This window comes from Pseudorca crassidens, chromosome 15, assembly GCF_039906515.1.
Source record: "Pseudorca crassidens isolate mPseCra1 chromosome 15, mPseCra1.hap1, whole genome shotgun sequence".
Lineage (NCBI taxonomy): Eukaryota > Metazoa > Chordata > Mammalia > Artiodactyla > Delphinidae > Pseudorca > Pseudorca crassidens.
The window spans coordinates 22,922,477-22,944,943 of NC_090310.1; the positions used below are offsets into that span (position 1 = coordinate 22,922,477).

Genomic DNA, 22,467 nt, shown 5'->3' on the forward strand with positions numbered 1-22,467 from the left:
AAACGTTATGCTAAATGAAATAGGTCAGACAAAAGGACAAACACTGTCTAACTCCACTGGTATGAGGTAGTCAGAGTGGTCAAATTCAGAGAGATAAAGTAGCATGGGAAGGCGGGAACAGAGGTATTATTTAATGGGTACAGAGTTTCATTCTCTTTGGGATGATGAAAAAGTTCTGGAAATGGATGGTGGTGACGGTTGCACAGCACTGTGAATGTACTTAAAGCCACTGAAGTGTACACTCAAAAATGGTTACCATGGTAAATTTTATGTTGTGTGAGCTTAACCACAATACGAAAATAAGAAACTGAGCTGAGCCTACCCTTGACCTCACCCCCTAGAGCACAGGCAGGGCTGGACTCCACCAGGTCCGGTGTCTTCCTCCTGGCTCTATAGGCACTGCTTTCCGGTGAAGACATTAAGTCCATCATCAAACAAAGTGAAGAGCCTTTCTCGGCGGAAATTAAAATTCTGCTCAGAACAACCTGAAAGACCATTTATGTGTTCTATTTATGTGTTTGTTACCAAGTGGCCCTGAGAAAGGTGCCTGTTATTATGGCTCATTAAAGAGGGACCCACTTTGTGCCGGGTGCCCTACTCCTCCCAGCCACCCTGCTCAGTTCCCACTCCAAAGGAGGGAGTGAAAAGAAACAGTTATTTAAGCGTTGAGGCAGGAAGTGTTTCAAAGCAGATTTTTATTTCTATCCTCGGAAGACTTGCCCCATATATAAAATCTTGTCTGGGAGACCTTTCAATTTTGTCTTAGTAATTAGAACTCAAATCCTACTGTGTATGAAAACAGTTTTTCCTCATAGAGTTCAGAATAATCATGCCAATATCATATAACATTTTTTAAAAATTGAAGTTGGTTTATAACACTGTATGTTTCACGTGTACAACATTATATTTCTATTTCTATATACCCTACAGCACATAACACTTTATTTGTGGCTATTAAAAGCCACAGAAGACAATTACAGATAAAATGGGTTACATTGTTTTTTCTAAAAAAGACTTCTAGAAAAAGGAGAAATCAGATTCCAATTCATAAAGACTATTATCCTTGTTCCACTGGGGGAAGGAAAAAGCATGTATCAATCTATGCACTGGCTTCCCCATGCTATGCATTCCTCCATCTGAATCTTCTGAGGTTTCAAGGAACGGCTAGATTTACTTTCCATATTCCATCTTAAAAAAAAATAAAACAAACAAAAACCCCACTCAAGCCTGGCTGACCTCACCCCAGAGTTCGTTCTGTTTAAGATCCTTTTTCTTGGGGTGCTGACGGCTCTGCAGAGAGGCATTCTGCTGCTGTTCTCTGCACAGTGATCAACACGTCCTTCAGTGCTTCTGGGCACTGGGTGGAAGACAGACAGCCACAGTAAGAGGGACTGGGCTACTACTGGAGATGGTGTTTTCCAAAATAGCTTGAGCATAACAATCATGGAGATCCTGTGAAAACAGATTCCCAGGCCCCCAAACATTGCTGATGGGAATGGAACATGGTAAAGCCACTTCGCAAACTAATTTGGCAGTTCCTCCAACTCTACATGCGTGTGGCATGTATGCGTACATACACGCGACAATGTGGACGAGCCTTGAAATCACTATGCTAAATGAGTGCAGCCAGTCATAAAAGATCTGCATTGTAAGATTCCATTTATGTGAAATGACTGGAATGGGCAAATTCATCAAACCAAACGGAGATTGGTGGCTGGGGGAAGCCTGTGGGAGGGGGAACGGGGTGTGACTGCCTAATGGATTCGGGGTTTTCTTTTGGGGAGGTGGAAATATTCTGTAATTAGTGACGATGATACACAACTCTGAATATACTAAAAACCACTGAACTGTACTCTTTAAAAGGAGGGATTTTATGATACGTGAATCATGTCTCAATAAAGCTGTTATTTAAAAAATATATATGGGTTCCCAGGCCCCACCTTAAATGTATTAAACCAGACTATCCATGATAGAGACTCGGGAATCTAACTTTAAAAAAATATTTACCTTTGAATAGGCAACAGAGTCACATGATTTTAAATTCCAAAGGTAACACTCCTTCTCACTCCGGTCCCTGGCCATCCAGTTTCCCTTCCCAGAGGCAAAGAGGATTGCCTGCTGCTTGGGTGTGCTTCTAAGCGCACAGGAACAAATACATTTTCCCTTTCTTGGCTTCTCTTTCTGCAGAGTTAATATACGGTAGACACCATTTTGCAACTCCTCCCCAACCACTCAACAACATGTCTTGGAGATTAATCTATCATGCATATAAAGTACAACTTCATTCTCTTTTATAGCTACGAAGTGGAATCTGGCCCATTTCCTTTTTTCTTCCAATTTTTTTTAAGAGGTAAAAGGCATATAACATAAAATTTACCATCTTAATCAACTGATCCATTTTTTTTTTTAAACAAGCCTCTCCGGTGAATTTTATGATTCAACAGGTTTGAGAAAAATTGTTCTAAATCCTTCAGCTAAATGCAGAATATGACTTTCCAACAGCAAATGGCACACTCTGAAAGGTTTAATCTGGAGACATTCAGCAAGAAGCCAACAGAGGTAGTCAGTAATAATGAAATTCAGCCAGGACAGGCTGCCATCATTTCACATATACAGTGAGTAAGGGCCAGGGAGGCCGGTTAGACAATTATCACAGCACTTTAGATAATTTTCTGTCAGAGATTTCAGGTTTTCCTGTTCCCCAATCTGGGCAGTTTCAAAGGGTCTGCAGAACATGAAAGGAGGATGATATTCTAGAAACCTCAGGACATGAAGAAATCAAACACACCCAAAACACAAAGCCACTAAAACTACAGAATGGTCACCAAGATACATGTCACTAGCAAACCCTGGGAGAGAATGAAAATAAGGGGTCAGTTGAAGGTACTAAGTAAACTGGGTATGTTGGGGTTATCGGGATTGCCCATGCTGCCCAGCTACTGTAAACAACTGGGCCAACGGTCCTCCTTAGATGAGGGCATCTTGTATCAACTCAGCTCGACTGGAGAAAAACGGCAAACGACCCGACCACAAGAGACCAGTTAAAGAAATTATTGTACTGCCACACCATAGAAGTGATATAGCTCATAAAGAAAATAAGGTACGTTGATATGTTTTGATGTATAATACAGATTATCTATGATATATTAAGTACAAAATGTTATACAGCTGCGTACAGTATGATCCTATTTTTACAAGAAAAAAATATATATATATTTAGGTAGGTGCATAAAGAAAGGGAGGCAACATAATGCCAAACTATTAAGCGTGTTACAGAGTGGTAGCTGAGAGGGAAGGAAACCAGGTTCTTTCATGTACTGCTAGGTTACTATTTTGGAATTTTTATTTATAAATTTCCCCAAATAATTTTTCTTTAGCAAAGTCAATACAAGTTTATTCTAAAATTTTCAATCACAGAAATGTACAAAACAGAAAGGGTAGTGGGAGACATAGGCAGGATGGTCAAAGGGCGTTTCTGAGGAGTAGCCCCTTCCTTCTTTACCAGAGCAGGGAAGGGGGGAATGAGACTGGGGAAGGGCTACTGTGGACTGTGGCACTCCTGCTGCCCTCAGGGATGCCCACCCTCCTCATGTACATAAAGCGAGGCACTAAGCTGAGGGGGGCACACATCTTCCAGGGCCCCAGGGACTGCACTGCAACCCACAGCCAATGTGCCAGGAAGGTTCCTCTCTGATTATCTGCTCTACAAATGGAGTCACACATAGCTCTCTAGACAGCTTCACTTGCATGGAACCTTCTTCTCAAGGCTTTAAAAGGTTTTGTTCACCCTGTGCTCTGAGGTCTCTTCCCAGCTCCCGTAGAAAACTGAGGGGCCAGCGGCCTCCCACACACATGCCCCCACCTGAGGAGCCCCACTGCTGTCTGTTGTGCGCTGAAGCTCTGCATATGTCTCTGAACAACAGGGTTCCATGTTCTAAGAGACAAAAATATCAGTCAATTGGACAACTGTCAGTTTCAAAATGCTCAGAATTAAGATGCCGGTTGCTCACTGTCTGTAGGAGCAAAAAACTAGAAAGAGTCCAAATATTTTTCAATAAGAGTTTGGGGAAAAAATGGGGGGGGGGATGGTTGGGGAAATAATTTATACCCCATCCCCTCGCCAAAAAAAAGAAATAGGGTACTGAATAGTCATTACAAAGAATAGAGTGGCAGGAAGGGGGTAGGAGGAGAGAGGCCAAGATAAGCAAAAAAAGCAAATTGAAAAACACTAGGGAAGACACATTCCCGTTTCTGAGGTGGGGGGCAGTGCGTATTTATATAAGAATATAGACAGATGGGTAGGACAGAAGAGCAGAGGAAAGAGGCAGACAGCATATGAGAATGGAAGCGTATTTTTTCATGTATACATAGAAGAAAAAAATCAAGAGAAATATACTAACTGAACAGTGGATACTTTTTAGAGGTGAGGAGACGGAGTGGATTACTGGTGACTTTACTTGGAGGCTTTTTATTTAAGATCTACATTTCTGTACTGTTAGAATTTTTTTCAAATGAGCATGAAATATTAAAATAAAATTCATTAAGATTTAAATGCGCTCCATACATGATAAAACTCAGATTTAACTGTGATCTCTGAGAGTAAGTTCATCCTTCTGTGTCCTTGGCATTTGTTGATACAGAAGATGATTCAGTACATGAATCATAAGAGACGGTCAAGAAGTGATAACCCAGACCACCTTCAGAGGTAGCGTTTTATTTTTTAAATAACGCATTAGGTCAGTGCTAATGGAAACCTTTACTACTTGTCAGTCATAAACTCCCAGGCTAAACAAGACCTCACAGTAACCCACTCCACCCCATTCCCAGAACTTCAGTCATCATATGTCCTCCTGGACAACTCAGAAGGACAACTGTCCTAATCCAGGGAACTCCAGGAAAGGAAACATCACATTTCTTAAAACAAAATGTCATGAGTGGTTGAAAGACTCCCGTCCCTTGAATATACCTTATTAAAGCAGGGTTCAGGCTACGAGTACTATTCATTCTCTCAAGTTCTATCAACCCCATTGCTAAACATCTTCACCAGTTTTCAACATTTTCCATTAGGTTTGGATTCTATATCTATATAGCGGAAACTACTGTATAAAATGCAACATCAGGGCATAGCCTACTCTCTCAAACTTTGTGTTGTGGATTAAATGTTTACCCCCCCCCACCAATTCATAGGTTAAAATCCTAAACCCCAATGTGATGGTATTAGGAGGTGGGGCCTTTGGCAGGTGATTAGGTCATGAGGGTATAGCCCTCTTGAATAGATTAGTGCCCTTATAAAAGGGACCCCAGAGAGCTCCTTATCCCTTCTGCCATGTAAGGACATAGCAAGAAGACAGTCTGTGAACTAGAAGTCTTCACCAGACACTGAATCCGCCAGTAGCTTGATCTTGGACTTCCAGCCTTTAGAACTGTGAGCAACAAATGTCTGTTGATTAAGCCACCCAGTCTACGGTATTTTTGTTATAGCAGCCCAAAGAGACTGAGGCAGTCTGCCATGAAGATGTGCTGTCACCAAGTGATAGGGGTGTCTTTGGGTAAAGCCTCCTAGTCTAAATGGCCAAGTTATTATCCATAAGCAAGTTAGCATAGAGACTCAATACTCTTTACTACCAAAACTGTGTTTTTATAACAGAGCCTGTTATTATAGGAATTAAGTTTGAGGATTTAAGGACCACTATTTTGGTGATTTGTGTATAGAGCAAGATTTAAAGAAATATGAATGCCTAGGGACAATTAAATACCTCATTCATTAAGCTGTCATCGATAACAATTAAGCATTAATCTAACCTCGATTCTGCCACCTGATTTATGCAGAATGTCGACAGTTAATGTGGAAAGTCCACTCAGACATACAGACGACTTCTCAGTTTCAGCAGCACCATAAGAGGTGCCTGTACGCTCTCCCTCTTTTATCTCTGATCAGCAAGGCCTCTCTCTGAGCCAAGCATGCTCAGCCCACGTGTCACCTGACTCAAATCTCTGGGATATTGCAGGGATGACACACCTTCCTGCCATCCCTGCAGTAGCTCACAGGAGGTTGTGAAGTTCTTCTGTGGATATTAAGCTTAGATTTCCCTAAGCAGAAAGGATTAGGCATTCCTTATCTTAATTCTGATTGCCTCCTAAATAAGTTTATCTAATGTTCAATCTATAATAACTGGTCTCTAGCAACCACACACACCGAGGGTTAGAAATAAAACACTGGATTATCGTTTAGAGGAACTAACCTAACTACAGAGAAGCACAGCGGTGGAGAGAGCACTTGAAGTCATTTATGAGCTAGATGCTCCTGGGCAAGTCATGTCACACGTCTGAGCTTCAGTTTCCTCCTCTGTAACAAGAAGATCAGCCACCCAGCAAATAACATGTACTGAATAAAACTAAACTCCTTTGCCAGGAATTCAGTTCTCTCAACAATTAGTCCCAAACAACCTTCCTAACTTGATCTTCCACTCATTCCTTCCAGATGCACCATTTTTCCAGCCTCTAGGCCTTTACTCTTGCCGTTGCTTAGGCTAGAATGCCCTCTGCCTCACTTCAGCATATATAGATCCCCTTTACCTTCCACACTTTTCAATTCCATCTCTCTTAAGAAGCTTTTTTTTCTTCCTCTTCCAAGCCAAGGGTCATTTCTCTCTTCTCTAAAATTCCCTGGTACATTTTATGAACATCTTGCATGACATTTATCATGTGCTGCTTTGAATCACTGTAAACAGATCCACTCCCCCTTGCTAGCAGGAAGTCTCTGTAAGTGCATTCCTGTTTCGGCACAATGCTCGGCACAGTGGCTTGCATGTAAAAACTGCCCAAGAACTGCTGGCAGGAGGAAGCAAATCGTAGGCGTTTACAATCATAAGGAGTTGAGTAAACTTAAGGGGGAGACTCACCCCTGCTCCTTTTCTGTGGGTTCTCCATCCCTGCCCTTACCTCCCCTAAGGTGGATGGATCATGCGTGTTCAGACATGAACATGGGCAACAAGCTTCATGCCATCTGCCCACCTGTGAACTGTTACAGCAAAATTAACCTATTGGGTTGGCCAAAAGGTTCATTTGGCTTTTTCCATAAGATGGCTCTAGTAGCGCTTACTTGTCTTTAACTTCATTTGAAACAATTTTTTTAGATTGTATTGTGACAGCTTTCATATCAGCTTGCATTTTAAAAAAACCTTATCAAAACTGGTAAATTTTTATGTAGCCATTTTAATACTGAAGATGGAAGAAAAAAAGCAATATTTTTGGCATATTATGCTTTATTATTTCAAGAAAGGTAAAAACGCAACTGCAACGCAAAAAAAGATTTGTGCAGTGTATGGAGAAGGTGCTGTGACTGATCGAACGTGTCGAAAGTGGTTTGCAAAGTTTCGTACTGGAGATTTCTCACTGGACGATGCTCCACGGTCAGGTAGACCAGTTGAAGTTGACAGCGATCAAATCAAGACATTAATTGAGAACAATCAACGTTATACTACGTGGGACATAGCCGACATACTCAAAATATCCAAATCAAGCACTGAAAGTCATTTGCACCAGCTTGGTTACGTGAATCGCTTTGATATTTGGCTTCCACATAAGTTAAGCAAAGAAAACCTTCTTAACCGTATTTCCACATGCAATTCTCTACTTAAATGTTACAAAAACATTCCGTTTTTAAAACAAACTGCGATGGGCGATGAAAAGTGGATACTGTACAACAATGTGGAACGGAAGACATCGTGGGGCAAGTGAAATGAACCACCACCAAGCACACCAAAGGCCTGTCTTTGTCCAAAGAAGGTGATGTTGTTTATACAGTGGGATTAGACGGGAGTCCTCTCTTATGAGCTCCTTCTGGAAAACCAAATGATTAATTCCAACAAGTACTGCTCCCAATTAGACCAACTGAAAGCAGCACACAACGAAAAGCATCCGGAATTAGTCAACAGAAAACGCATAATCTTCCATCAGGATAACGTAACACTGCATGTTTCTTTGACGACCAGGCAAAAACTGTTACAGCTTGGCTGGGGAGTTCTGATTCATCCGCCATATTCATCAGACACTGCACCTTCGGACTTCCATTTATTTCGGTCTTTACAAAATTCTCTTAATGGAAAAAATTTCAATTCCCTGGAAGACTGTAAAAGGCACCTGGAAGAGTTCTTTGCTCAAAAAGATAAAAAGTTTTGGGAAGATGGAATTACGAAGTTGCCTGAATGATGGCAGAAGGTAGTGAAACAAAACAGTGAATACATTGTTCAATAAAGTTCTTGGTAAAAATGAAAAATGTGTCTTTTATTTTTACTTTAAAAACCGAAGGAACTTTTTGGCCAATCCAATACTTCGCCATAATCACCAGAGAGGCCTCATGGTTTGAGAAAACAGTCACATCAATCACATTCTTCAGAAGATGGTTTGTCAACAGAACAAGTAAATATGACCTTAAGCATAAACCCCAAAGCCTTGGTAAGTGGATAGAGACCATTTTTCTCCATCACAAGCTGCTCCTTACTCTCCAAAAGGAGGAAATACAAAATTATTTTTCTCCTCCATTCTACTGCCCTGGCCTCCTCCATCAGCAGTTACAGTTCACAGTAGCCAGTGGACTTCATAATCGCAGGCTTTAGCCTTTCTTCTGGGCGTCCCCGTGTTCCTCACAAATCAAACCAGCACTACAGCTCCAGTTAACGTGTCTATGAGCCTCGGCATATATTTGAACCTACCTTGTTTCCTGTTTTCTATAAATAGGAAAATCAATTATTTAAAACCTACCAAGAGGACTTTGATGAGACTCTTCTGAACACTTAGGTTGCTTAGGAGTTAGGTCCCTACCATGAAAGGTTTGGTACCATTTTACATTCATCAATATTATAAAGAGTTATCAACCATTATTATCATGTGGTACCATTCATTCCTTAAACATTTATTGAGCACCCATGCGTCAGGCAATGTGCCAGGAGACAGGCACAGCACAGTGACTAAGACAGATGAGACCTCATGGAGCTGACACTCTTCAGGGGAGAGAAGCAGACAATTCTTTACACATTTACTTGTTAAACAACAATGGTGATATGTACAATGAAGGAAAAGTGCATAGTGTGAGGATAAGACGTCTTACAGGAGAAGCTGACTTAACTTTTGTTTGGGGCTTTTACTTAAGACATGGCTTGTGAGCACAGCTCTCCAAGATGAAGATGCAAAAAATAAGTAAAAGAAAGTACATTTTTAAAAGGGGGGAACCACGGGTGGAAAGCGGTTGGGGGGTGGTGGTGGGATGAACTGGGAGACTGGGATTGACATGTATACACTGATGTGTATAAAATGGATGACTATAAGAACCTGCTGTATAAAAAAATTTAATTTAATTTTAAAAAGGGGGGGAAATAGGTAGAATCTAAAAAACAAAACAAATGAGCAAACATAAAAGAGAAAGAGTTCAAATCAAACATAAAAGAGAAACAGGTGGGCTTCCCTGGTGGCGCAGTGGTTGAGAGTCTGCCTGCCGATGCAGGGGACACGGGTTCGCGCCCCGGTCCAGGAAGATCCCACGTGCCGCGGAGCAGCTGGGCCCGTGAGCCATGGCCGCTGAGCCTGCGCATCCGGAGCGTGTGCTCCGCAATGGGAGAGGCCACAACAGTGAGAGGCCTGAGTACCGCAAAAAAAAAAAAAAAAAAAGGAGAAACAGGTGGTTGCCAGAGAGGAAGAGGGAGGGGGAAGGAGAGAAGTAGGCGAGGGAGATTAAGAGGTACAACCTCCCAGATGCAAAGTAAATGAGTCACGGGTATGAAATACACAGTGTAGGGAACACAGTCAATAACGATGTAATATCTTTATATGGTGTCATGTCATAACTAGACTTATGATGGTGATCATTTTGAAATGCAGAGAAATGTCAAATCACTATATTGTGTTATAGGTCAATTATACTTCAAAAAAACCAAACAGGGGGCTTCCCTGGTGGCGCAGTGGTTGAGAGTCCGCCTGCCAATGCAGGGGACATGGGTTCATGCCCCGGTCCGGGAAGATCCCACATACCACAGAGCGGCTGGGCCCGTAAGCCATGGCCGCTGAGCATGCACGTCCGGAGCCTGTGCTCCGCAACAGGAGAGGCCACAACAGTGAGAGGCCCATGTACCGCAAAAAAAAAAAAAAAAAAAAAAAAAAAACCAAACAAACTCCTAGAAAAATAGGTCAGATTTGTGGTTACCAGAGGTGAGGGACAGGGGGAGGAGAAATTGGATGAAGGCAGTCAAAAGGAGTAAACTTCCACTTATAAGATAACTAAGTACCAGGGATGTAATGTACAACATGATAAATATAATGAACACTGCTGTATGTTATATATGAAAGTTGAGAGTAAATTGTAAGAGTTCTCATCACAAGGAAAAGGTACTTCTTAAAATTTCTTTAACTTCGTACCTATATGAGATGATGGACGTTCACTAAACTTATTGTGATAATCAGTTCACGCTGTATGTAAGTCAAATCATTATGCTGTACAGCTTAAACTTATACAGCACTGTATGTCATATCTCAGTAAAACTGGAAGAAGAAAAATTTTTCAAATAAAAGGAGGGGAAAGAATTCTGTAGGAGGGAAAAGCACTATTATTAATGATAAGAACAAAAACCGTTCTTTTTACCACTATTTTGCTTTAATTGTTCTCACTATTGTTTCACCTTCGGAGGAACTGCAGATCTGTTATTTTCAGGATAATTCAGCAGGTTTATCTTGAACTGAAGATCAGCTTTCCTGCAGATTTTCCAAGGTTCTGCGTATGAGAATTGGCTTTCAGAACTCTGAGACTGCAGAGCTGCACTGTCTACAGTTAGCTCCTAAACTCCAAGGCATACTTTCACCTTTTGAGAGACGGTTATACTAAGTTAATATTTACTGAGTCGCTACTGTGTGCCAGTGGGCCGAGTGCTCCAAGTATGTTATCTCATTTAATCCACCACAGATAGGACCATTGCCATCATCTCCACTTTAGAGATGGAAAAACTGAGGCACCATATGGCCAATTTGTCCAAGGGCATCCAACTCACAAGTAGCAGAATCGGAATTGGGACCACTGCATTCAGAAGACTTGAAACTTACCATTCATTAGGGCCTTATCCCTAACACGTCATGTAATCTCACACGTCCATGCCTTTGCTCAGGCCATCTCCTCTACCTGGAAGGCCAACTATTCCTTCTCCCATTCCCCATAGCCCTTTCCTGATAAACAAATGCTCTTCTTTCAAGACCCACCTTTAACATTACTTCCATTGTAAAACATCCTCCTTTCTGAGGTTAGAAACTGTAAAGATAAAGGAACCAAGATAAAAATAAAGGGGAAAGAATCTGCTCTTGCTGTGACCTGGTGGTAACCTTCCAGAAAGAACCACTGACAAACAAGGGCAAGGAGCTATCCAGTGACAGTGAACAGGCATCTCTGGGCCACATCTAGGTCAGAAGCACTTGATCAAACAACTGATTTGCAAGTCCTTCATTTCTCCTAAATATCTGGGGCAATGGGTGACCCCAGACCAAATCCCCGCATGATCCAGTCTACATGCTGAACCAGTGTGTCCAAAGGACCAGAACCGGGCCTCCCCATAATAAGCCTTCGTCAGCATTCCACGGTGGCCTGGTTGAGAGTTCAATGGGAGTTTACTTGTTGGGCTGAGTCAGCCCTGGCAAAGCCACAGCCTGATAAAGAAGATACAGCCAAGGCTGGATCAAGGGAGGCTAGAAAATGAATAGCGGGAGGGCTTCCCTGGTGGCGCAGTGGTTGAGAATCTGCCTGCTAGTGCAGGGGACACGGGTTCGAGCCCTGGTCTGGGAGGATCCCATATGGCGCGGAGCAACTGGGCCCGTGAGCCACAACTACTGAGCCTGCACGTCTGGAGCCTGTGCTCCGCAACAAGAGAGGCCGCGATAGTGAGAGGCCCGTACACCACAATGAAGAGTGGCCCCCGCTTGCCACAACTAGAGAAAACCCTCACACAGAAACGAAGACCCAACACAGCAAAAGTAAATAAATTAATTAATAAACTCCTACCCCCAACATCTTCTAAAAAAAAAAGATGAATAGCGGGGAGGGGATGTTTCATAACCAGCTGAGAGGGGGGGTGTTTAAGGAGGCAAACAAACCAAAGTGGCCCACTTCCACAAGCTTCATTTAATTTATATTTAGCCTTCCCGTTCTCAGTAATTGAATGTATTATTTATTTTGGCCAGCAACTGCTGCATGTGGCTTTCAGAAAAACAACAACAGCCTTTTACGGTTTAGCACCACAGCGCTTAGAGACTTGAGCAAAATCATCAGATGAACTATTGAGCATGAAAAAAAATTATTAAGCATGAAGTGGACTCCACACTCCTGCCCACCCTGCTGCAGCTTAAAGTGCAGGGGAGGTAGAGGAGGAGTCCAGAGCTCTAACACAGGGGCCACTGACTTCCCACACCCGGGTACCAGTCTGCTCTGATGCTACTTATCTCTGGGTGTGGACCAAGGGCATCCCAGCAGGGAAACTGTCATTCCCAGCTCTTCTCCAACAGTTCTTGGGAGCAGCAAATCTTTATTTAGCTTAAGAATTTGTTTTTCTTTTTTGAAAACAAAAAATAGCATGAAGCAAGTTGGGAGAAGAAAGATCTAGGCTTGAGGGGCCTCCACGTGCCGCTCACAGCTCTGGTATCTGCAGCTCACAACCCATTCCTAATGTTACAGGTGACACCAGACTCAGGGATCCCCACGTGGGTCTACTACTCCTGACCTTTTTAAGAGGGAACCGGTTTATAAGATTTAAAAGTTCCTAACATTAATTTAATCTAATTAATTAAGCGAATCTAATCTTCATTTTGCACATCACTGGGGTTTTGGCAGTGGCTGTTAATTTTTGTTTTGTTTCCTACAAACCCATCATCCTTACCAAAGCAGGCACTAGGAGAAAGTTCCATGTTTACTGACAAATAATGAGGACATATCTGCTCTCGTGGGACTTGCAGTCCTCGTGGGGAAAGAGGGTGTCCAGACAGTAAGTAAACAAACACACAAAGAAAGCATCAGAACAAGGTAAATGCAGCGAGGACAAGAGGAGGATGGCACAGGGCGTGACTGGGGAGGTGCGGCTACTTTAGCTAGAGGGGACAGGAAAGGACCCTGCAAGAGGTGAGGCTTGATTCTCATCTCTGGCCTAGTAATTTAAAAAAATGCAAATATCTGGGGGTGAGATCATTCTAGAAGAAGGGAACAGCAAGTGCAAAGGCTCTGAACTGGAAGACAGCTTAGTATGTTCAAAGAACAGTAAAAAGCCGGTGTGGCTAAAGCGTGGTGTAAGATGAGGACAGAAGGCCGGAAGGCACCAGACCACGTAGGGACTTCAGCCAAGGCGTCTGGTTTAATTCCAAATGCTCTGGGAGGCTACTAGAGCGCCCAGGAGTCTATAACAAAACCAAGCAGAGTTTGAAAAGGTTCCTGGATAGCAATCATGTTTGAAGACTTTGGTGACACCGAGGCCTCAGCGGGAAGGACCCCAGCTTCCCACAGCGCTAACCCACCCACCATTGCACCCTTTGCTGGCGTCCTTCCCTTCCCAGTCTCCCCTCCCCGTCACCCTACGGACACTCACTGCGATTGCCTCCTAAATAAACCACTCGCACGATCCTGCTTCCAGGAGAGCTCTGTACCTCGTACAGAAACGGGTCTTGGGCAGAATTTTTATACCTAATAGCAAGCTGTAGAGAGTCTTCATTCTCTTCTGATTAGACTCTACTCCTGTATCTCTGGGGTTTTAAACAAATGAACATTGAAAACAACAAATAAACTTGAATCTGCTGTGAATAAGCAGTCCTAACTTCTAACACTCTCTACGGATGTCTGAGCCACCTGACCTGGCCTGCCTGATACAGATTCAGGAAGGTCCTTACAGGAAATTACCCGTGCTCTGTAATCTGTCTGACTCTACAAATGTGTGTCCGAGGTGCTTCCTACTAAAGAAACAGATTTAAAACTCATCACTTGTTGATCACATCTTTCTTTCTCTCCTCCTTAAAGGATTCTCTCTACACACTCACACACACATCCACACACTGCTGAGTCCGCTTTCCTAAGGAGCCAGGAATTGTCTGAGAGCAGAGGAGGGGAGAGAGTGAGTGATGGGCTCACCTTGGGAGAGGCACTGGTTGGCCAAGGCCACCTGACCAGAATGCAGGTAGAGATTGAGGCGGGTGAAGATTCCCACGAGGGAGGGAATGGTAATGAAGCAGTAGGCAACGCAGGCCTAGAAGGAAGGGAGAAACAGCAGGTTACATGGCAATGCCATCACAATGGGTTAATACTCTTGTTTTCATCCACCATATATTTTCAAGTAAACACACTAAAATAATTAATCTCCCCATTAGGAACCCCCATTTCTCCCCCTTGCTTCTGCTGTATTTGCCTCTTTGGGAGGAGGGGGAGGGGCAACCAAGGAGAGTAATGGTGTATGAAAAATAAATCCTCATCCATCGTCGCAGGAAGTAAACAGATAACACCTAATATTGATAAGTTAAAGAAGCAGCTGTTAAAACCAATTAGTTAAAAAAACATAGGTAATTTGAAGAAGAAGTTGCTACAAAGAGCTTGAGGTGGTTGACGCTGAGGAGATTTGAGGTGGTTGACGCTGAGGAGAGAGGTACATGGTGAGAAAGGGCAGGGCCGGGGTGCTTATTTTTCACTGTAATCTTTTTAGTATGATTTTATTTTTAAAGCATGGATATGCATCGCTTTGATAATATTTTGAGCAGCATACTCAAGAAGCAAATTTCTTTCAAAGTTGGGAATTTATCAAGAGGGGAAAAAGGTACTAGGCCTTCCAGTTACAGGCACAAGCCAGAGATAGCTCAGCTGGCACACAAAACTGCAAATCCATTTCTCAACCCCCTCCCCATAACATGTATCAAATTCAGACTCCTTTGATCATTTCTTTTGAAAACATTAAGAAAAGTGGTCAGTCAGAGATATGCAAGGAAAAATCCAGAAAATCAATACTAAACCAGCCTTAATCTTTTTCTGGGAATAGCAATTCAGAAACTTGCAAAAGAAACAGCCCACTGGAGTTCAAAGTCTGTGAGTCTTATCTTTAGAACATACCCGGACAAATGCAGCCGTCTTTCTGGAATGATTTCCTTTCATTACTTTTCTTGTTTCCATTGCCAACCGGTTCACACTCTAGATTAATCAGTAAAACAGAAATGGGAATGAAATGATGGCTGATTCAGATTAACATCTTCCAGAGAGATTTGGACATTAACTGCATACAAGTCAATGAGAGCAAGCTAACCAGAACCAAGACTAGTTAGCACCAAACCCCGAAATGGCAAAGGGGTCATCAGGCCAGATTCGATCTCGGCTTCAGCAAACATCTCCAAGGGACGCTCGCTGAGTTAAGTCATGCCTATCAACCGGCGTAATAAATGACCATTTTCTGGCTTAATGAATAGCTAGGGTTCGCTTACTTCGTTTCCAGAAATCCCCCACACTAAGCTTAAGATCTTAGAGATCTTAACAGAAACCTCTAAAACCGGACGCAGACCATACAAAGTAGCTCTGCAACACTAAGGATAACCGTAAGAACAGTATAACCGCAGCCGCATCATCACTTATAGAGAAGCAGGTGCTGTTCTAGGAGCTGCACATTCCTAGCTCATTTCATCCTCATAAGTCTTATATTTAATCCTTATAAATCCTCATAGTTAGGTCTGAAGCTTAGTAATGCTACGAAATCTGATAACCAGCAGACAAATACATAAAAAGGCTGCTTTCCTTGAATTTACACGAAGCAATTCAAGGACCTTAGGGAATCTTTGCACAAATATAAAAAGTTTGGACCTATGGTTCCCGAACTGTGTACAATGACACCCCAGGGTGCTGCAGCAAAATCACAGGGGCACCACATTTTTTGGACAACCACAGCAAGGCTCAGTGGTTGAACACTATGCAAAGCACTAGTGTGACGGAGCTCACAGACCATGGTACATTCCTTGCAGTCATTTCATATCTTTGCAAAATTGGGTTTTTAGCAGATGCTCTGATAAAAAGCACTGTGCAAAAATTAATGTGGGGGGAAAAAATCTATCTGGAATGGGAGATAAAGTAGTGGTGTCCCATCTGATTCCAAGGTTTAAGAAGTTGTGCAGTATTCAACAGATGCATATACTTTATTAGTAAGTAATTATGATGATTTAAGAATGGAATGAAAATACATAATTTTTCTTTCAATTTATGTATACTGTTGGTTCAGAGGGCTGTCAAGTTGTTAGGGCACAAATTCTTCAGTTGTTTGAACCTAATTTCTTAATAAACAGAACTGTTATTTCTTCCTTTTGGCCTAAGGGCACCATGAAAAGTTACTGAAAGGCACCATGATCCAAGAAAGCTGGGACTCTGATTAGGCAACAAGGAATTCTAATGAGGTTAGTATTTCTATAACTAAATAATCAATGCAACTCACTTAACTCTTTGCTGTTGGCACGCAGGAATGAGAATATCCAAGTTTCAGAGAAAAAGAGGCCAATAAAACCACTCAAAGGCTTAAGCAAAGTTGCAGATTTTATTAACCTTTGAGAAAACACCTTTCATGCCTTGGGAACAGAAGCAATATGGGGCCAGAAGAATCCCAGATTAAAATTGGTGCGTGGCTCAGTGATCAACAAATATGTATTGAGAGAACACATGAATGAATGAAAATCCTTACATGAATCAATTGCACAAGAACAGGTTCCAGATTGCAAAACATCGACCTGGCCTCAACGTAAAAACTCAGCTGTTGTTCAAAATCGCGGCCAAAGGACACCTAGAGTCAAGGAGAAAGACACCGACGATGTTATCTCCATTGTGAGCACACAATTGGAAAGCTTTTGCCTGAGCTTGTGGGGGCAGGGGAGGCGCTGTGATGACAAGTCACCAGAAATCCCACAGCCATAAATGGTGGCTATCTCAGTCGTATGTAAGCAAACACACACATCCGTGCACTGGAATGTACTCTAACTAGACTTCACATTACTTCACCCAGCAGAGAGCGGAAACGTTACTATTACCACCTCATCTTCATGACATTGGCATTGTTGTAGGACATAAAAAGACCAAAGGGTATAAAACAGAATCTTATAATGTAAAGAGGATTTCCCAGGCTAGAAGGAAACCACTGGAAAGGAAATGATGGAATTTTGTTTGTCAGCTGTGGCCTTTTCACAGAACACAGATTTGGTGATTGGGAGCCATTTGTCAGAGGGGTTCCCTCATAAGGGCCAAATCTTTCTGCTTCCTGAAGGGGATTCCAACCTCGGCAGCTCACTGGTGGCTGCTAGAGCCATAGATGGATGTTTTTCCACCATTAAAAATCCCCTCTACTCCTATTTCTTCACATTTATGAACAGCTGGTTGATAGGACAAACTTTACTGCTATAGCAATCATTTTTGTCTGGAGGAGGTTTAATGTCACAATTTCCATTATAGCTATCAGGTTTCACATCTTATTTCCTCATATTCTTTTCCATTATAACTTGGTGGCTTTCAGATAAACCCATAAAAGGATAAATACCACGTGATCAGCATATAACTCAAGGGAACAAGAGAGGCACCTGGTAACAGTCATAGGTATTCAATACATAAAAAGGCTAATCCTGAATTTTCATCAAAATCGGTATTTTACCCATAGTTAAATTGACCCCTGTTGTTGAATGAGTCACATTTTCAAGGTGATTTTCAAAGCGATCTAGTTACTTTCATCTCAGTCAGCTTTTGTCTCGACTCTTCTATTCCAACAGCAGATACTGGCAGCAGTGGGTATTTTAGATTTGTGCCCTGAGAATTAAGGCAAAGGTTGTTCTGGCGGGGATGGACTGGTGGGTTATTCCCAAAGAAGCCTGCAACAACGCCTCCTGCTCTGCTTGTCCCTTCGCAGTGTCCCTGTAGACTCTTCCCATCCAAAGGTGGAGTCTGCTTTCCCCCGCTTCCAGAGGGCTGGCCCTGGGACTTGCTTTGACCAACAGAATGAAGCAGGAAGCAGCACAGATCACTGTGTGATTTCTGAACCTCCAAAGGCCCTGCAGCTTCTGATTTCGCCCTCACCACACAAGAGCTCACTGAGATGAGTGAATGATGAGAGAATGATGGACAGAAAGAGGTCACGTGGCCGAGAAATAAGCCACCCCAGCCAACAGCCACCACCAAGACCCCAGACACGTGCTCAAGGCTGTCCTGGATCCTGCAGCCCCAGTTCTGCCACACCTCTGACATCATACAGAGTGGCCTGGTTATCCAGCCAACCCACAGAATTGTAAGAATTAATAAAACACTGTTATTTTAAGCCACTAAGTTTGCGCCGAGTTGTTATACAGCACTGGGTAACTAGGACAAATGGAGAGTGAACACTTGGCATTTCTGCCCCCCGACCTGACCCCCAAATTGTTTTCACCAGCATCTGATGAGAAGCATATCAGGTGCTTCAGGAAGCCCCTTCTCCAGGGAGTTCCCTGGTGGCCTGGGCCTTAGGATCCTGCGCTTTCACTGCCGTGGCCCAGGTTCCATCCCTGGTCAGGGAACTGAGATCCCACAAGCCGCACAGCACGGCCAAAAAAAATAATAAAAAAAAAGAAAAGAAAAAATTTAAACTGGCTTTATTAAAAAGAAAAAAAAAAGGCAGCCCCTTCTCCCACTCCTGGTCCACGTGATTTGGGTGCCCAGGTATGCCTGTCTCCCTAGCCTGGCCGATCAGCGTGTTCATTCTTTCTCACAGCAGCAACTTGCTCAGAGATGAGCTGGTGACCCAAATTAATCCAAGGAGACTCAGCCCCAGGACTTCTGCTGGAGCCCTTCCGGCTGGGCTGCAGAGCTGGAAGGAATGAAAACCCGGAGCTCTTACGGGGAGTGAGCCTGCCTGGGAAGGACGCCAAGAGAGAGGAGCCACGAGCCAAGGACACACACATGGCAGGTCCTAGCAACACCACAGAGACCCCAGGTCCAGCTGCTCCTCCTGAGAGGTCTCTTCCTGGACTTTATGTCCCATCAGCCAGCAAGTCTCCGCCCACCCTCCCCTTTTAATTTTTTCCTTAAGCCAGTTTGTCTTGGCTCTCCTTGCCCCCAGGGGAGTGCTGGCTAATATTAAGTTGTTTTCTAATTTCATCTTATCTCAATAAAAATGAAAAGCACCAGGGAACATAATGTTAACTGCTTTCACCAGAGGAAGGATAAACAATTACATCACATTTCCAAGTGCACTGAAACTTCTTCCCCAATACTTACCATTTTTATAAATCCATTAATCAAATATGCCAGCATTCTTTTCTCATCCTCAAGAGTGAGTGCACTAAAATCAATAATTGTACATAATTAACACTGAGGTGATAAATTAAAGTTTCCAAAGGAAAAAAAAGTATTAGAAGTAAGCAACTTAACAGGCAAGAACATTTTGCATTTTCTAGATTTAAAAAACTTCCATGTATGTGTTTCTTTTGATGAAAATATGTAATCTAAATTAACATAATTTAAATGTGTTTCTAATTTCTCTCAAAGATGCTGTTCTCAAGATATATTTACTAACAGCAAAAGAGAAGGTAACTCTCTTCTTTGGAATTTGGATAGCAAGGTCCAACTTCAAATTTTGTATTTCAGAGAAATTTCATTCAACGTTTTACTATAAAAAGTTTAAACATGTAGCAAAGTTGAAATTATACAGTGAACACCAATACACCCTACTACTATCATTTTACAATATTTGCTTTATCATACAACTCTCCATTACTCTCTCCATCCATCAATCTACCTTATGTTGGAGATACAGCTTAAAGTAAATCACAGATCTCAGGTGCTTCTGTTTAATAGCAAATTTAGTATGAATATAAATGAAAAAATGTCAAGTCCTTATAGTTTTGATAATACATGTAAAGGTTTATAAATAGTTCTCCAAATTTATTTAAAAAAATTTTAAGAGCCAAAGACCAAGGCTCCTGTTTATTGGTTTGTTCTAAGGGAAAACAAGTCTGTATTGGCAAAGACTGCATACTGTCCTCCAATATGCAGTGTCCCCTTCATTATTTGAGACTACATTTCCCAAACTCCTTTGTAGCTAGGAGTAGTCACATGACAGTTCTGGCCAATAGGATGTGAATGCGAGTGATGTACGAGCCTCCCAAGTTGTGTCCCTAAAAGGAGGGTGCTGTCCTCCAGTGCCTGCCAGCTGCAACATGGACACAGTTGAGGTAAGTCACCTCCACCAGGAAGCAAGGACAACACCCCGGAGGGATAGCAGAGCAGTAAGACAAGAAACCTGGCTCCTAGATGATGTTCTCAAGCAGAGCTACCCCACCCCCGCCTTTTGGCTTCACACTTCTCATAGGAGAAATACATCTTCTATTTCGCTTAGGCCAAAAACCAATGGCCTACTAATACAAGTACCTTTCTAAATGTTTTTTGTGCCTTTATTTCTATTTTTGTGCAACTAAAGTCTATCAGTTCCATTTATTATAAAAACTCTGGATATTTGATTTTGAAAACTACTTGTGAAGTTGAAAGCACAAAGTCATGAAATAAAGATTCTAAAATTCAGGGGGAAAAAAAAAAAGAAATACAATTCATCTTTGTTGATGGTTAAGTTCCAAAACAATTTTCTCATTTCTTGTAACATTTTCCTGTGAATCAAGCCGCTATGTTTAAAAATTCTTTGGGGACCAAACTTTCTGCCACAAATAAGCAGGAACTGCCTCAAGCACAGTCAAATGGAAACATGTAATAAAAAAGAAAAAAAGATAAGACAAATAAAGCTAGAAAGCAAAGGAGATAATTTGGCTTTTGACCCAAAGGTAAGGCCCACGGGTAGGTCTGACCCTCAAGTATACTCAACAAACTAAAGTCCTTCATGTAAGGAATATACACAATTTTATTTGAATTTTAAATAATTGGCTAATATTGAGAAAAAAACTTAAAGGCTATGTTACTGGATGAGTGAACTCATTATAATACTATCTGCTGCTCTCAGAAATCTCCAGGAGACATGGAGTATGAGTTCACTTGGATGAAACCAGCCTTTTCCTCCCAATAGAAAGCCCTTTGTAAAAACATTTGCCATCTCATTTTCTCAGGAAGGTTACCCTCAGCTCAGCCTCCCTTCTCCCCTGGACTGGAATGTCCTTGTTAACATGTATCTTAATAGACTCCATAAAATAATGTTATTCACAGTGGCAGCTTGAAGCAGTAATTCCCTAATGTACCATTATGTGGCATTAAGACCCAATCCAGGCTCGTTTCAGCCTTAAACATGGCTTACTTCACAGAGTCATGCATGGTCTTGCAAATGTGCAAGAGGGCGTTCAGAATGACGGGGTCCTTGGTGGGCTCTTGCTGATGCCTAGAAGACATTTAGAGATAACAGTAAAAGCCATGTCCACTGAGACCACAGAAAGCACAGATTCAGTTCTCATCTACGATACATATGTGAGAAGCAGTAAATTATCTGGTTGGCATTTAACGTGGCCCAGATCACCAGCAATGGGCAATGATCTAGTTTTCTCTTAATTCTCCTTTAAATAACAAGTTTGCTCTTCTAACATATCGTAACTTCTCCTAACTACAAAATCATGGTAAAACTGATACATTTCCTAAGCCAGACAAAGGGCAAATCTGTTTTCTTACCGTGTTTCTTGAACTTCTAAAGCTGTCCAACAACCTGTCCATAACTGTGTTAAGTGCCAGGCAAAATTCTTAATTTGGTTTCTCAAATAACATAAAAGGACACGCTCTTATAACAAATCTTTTTTTTTTCTGGCCGCACCACGCGCCATATGGGATCTTAGTTCCCCAAGCACGGATGGAAACTACACCCCCTACAGTGGAAGCATGGAGTCTCTCTCTCTCTCTTTTTAATATTTATTTATCTATCTATCTATCTATCTATCTATCTATCTATCTATTAGGCTGCATCGGGCCTTAGTTGTGGCACGCAGGATCTTCACTGCGGCATTCGGGATCTTTAGTTGCAGCATGCAGGATCTAGTTCCCTGACCAGGTATTGAACCTGGGTCCCCTAAATTGGAAGCGTGGAATCTTACCCACTGGACCATCAGGGAAGTCCCAATAAATCTTTATGTAAGTAAAGTAGGTATACTTGTTTCAAGCATATGGAATTAACCTTCTGGAAAGGTAATACAAGGAAAGCTTAAAACATACATTCCAGCAACTTCTAACTCAATTTTCCAAACTCTGGTTACTTCAGTTCCATCTTGAGATATTTTTTTAATCACATCTACATACTTAATATTTAAAGGGACTTGAACTTTTAACTTAACCTTGTCCTAAAGAATAATACATTTGAAGTCACTGATTAAACTAGTTATATATTATCTAACATACTTTAAAATAAATACACGTTTTAAAATAAAAATAAAAATCTCTCTTCCATGTACCACCTGAAAGTATTTCATGTACCATCAGCAGTTGGCAGTTTTGGGAAAACAGAC

The 22,467-nt window shown here is 42.0% G+C and overlaps 1 protein-coding gene across 7 annotated transcripts in view; it reads right to left on the bottom strand.

Moving 5' to 3' along the window:
- The window catches only part of VPS35L (VPS35 endosomal protein sorting factor like), a 130,231-nt gene that overhangs the window by 27,213 nt on the left and 80,551 nt on the right, over positions 1-22,467 (bottom strand). For 6 of the 7 annotated variants that reach the window (XM_067706492.1, XM_067706495.1, XM_067706491.1 and 3 more), the window contains exons 22-26: positions 21,279-21,359; positions 19,259-19,322; positions 16,710-16,808; positions 15,107-15,184; positions 14,141-14,255 (exon numbers count right to left, since the gene is read on the bottom strand). In XM_067706492.1, the coding sequence (XP_067562593.1) occupies positions 14,141-14,255; positions 15,107-15,184; positions 16,710-16,808; positions 19,259-19,322; positions 21,279-21,359 (437 nt within the window). Of the gene's footprint in view, positions 1-10,630; positions 10,763-14,140; positions 14,256-15,106; positions 15,185-16,709; positions 16,809-19,258; positions 19,323-21,278; positions 21,360-22,467 lie in introns of those variants that run through there. The other variant, XM_067706496.1, reaches the window with a different exon arrangement.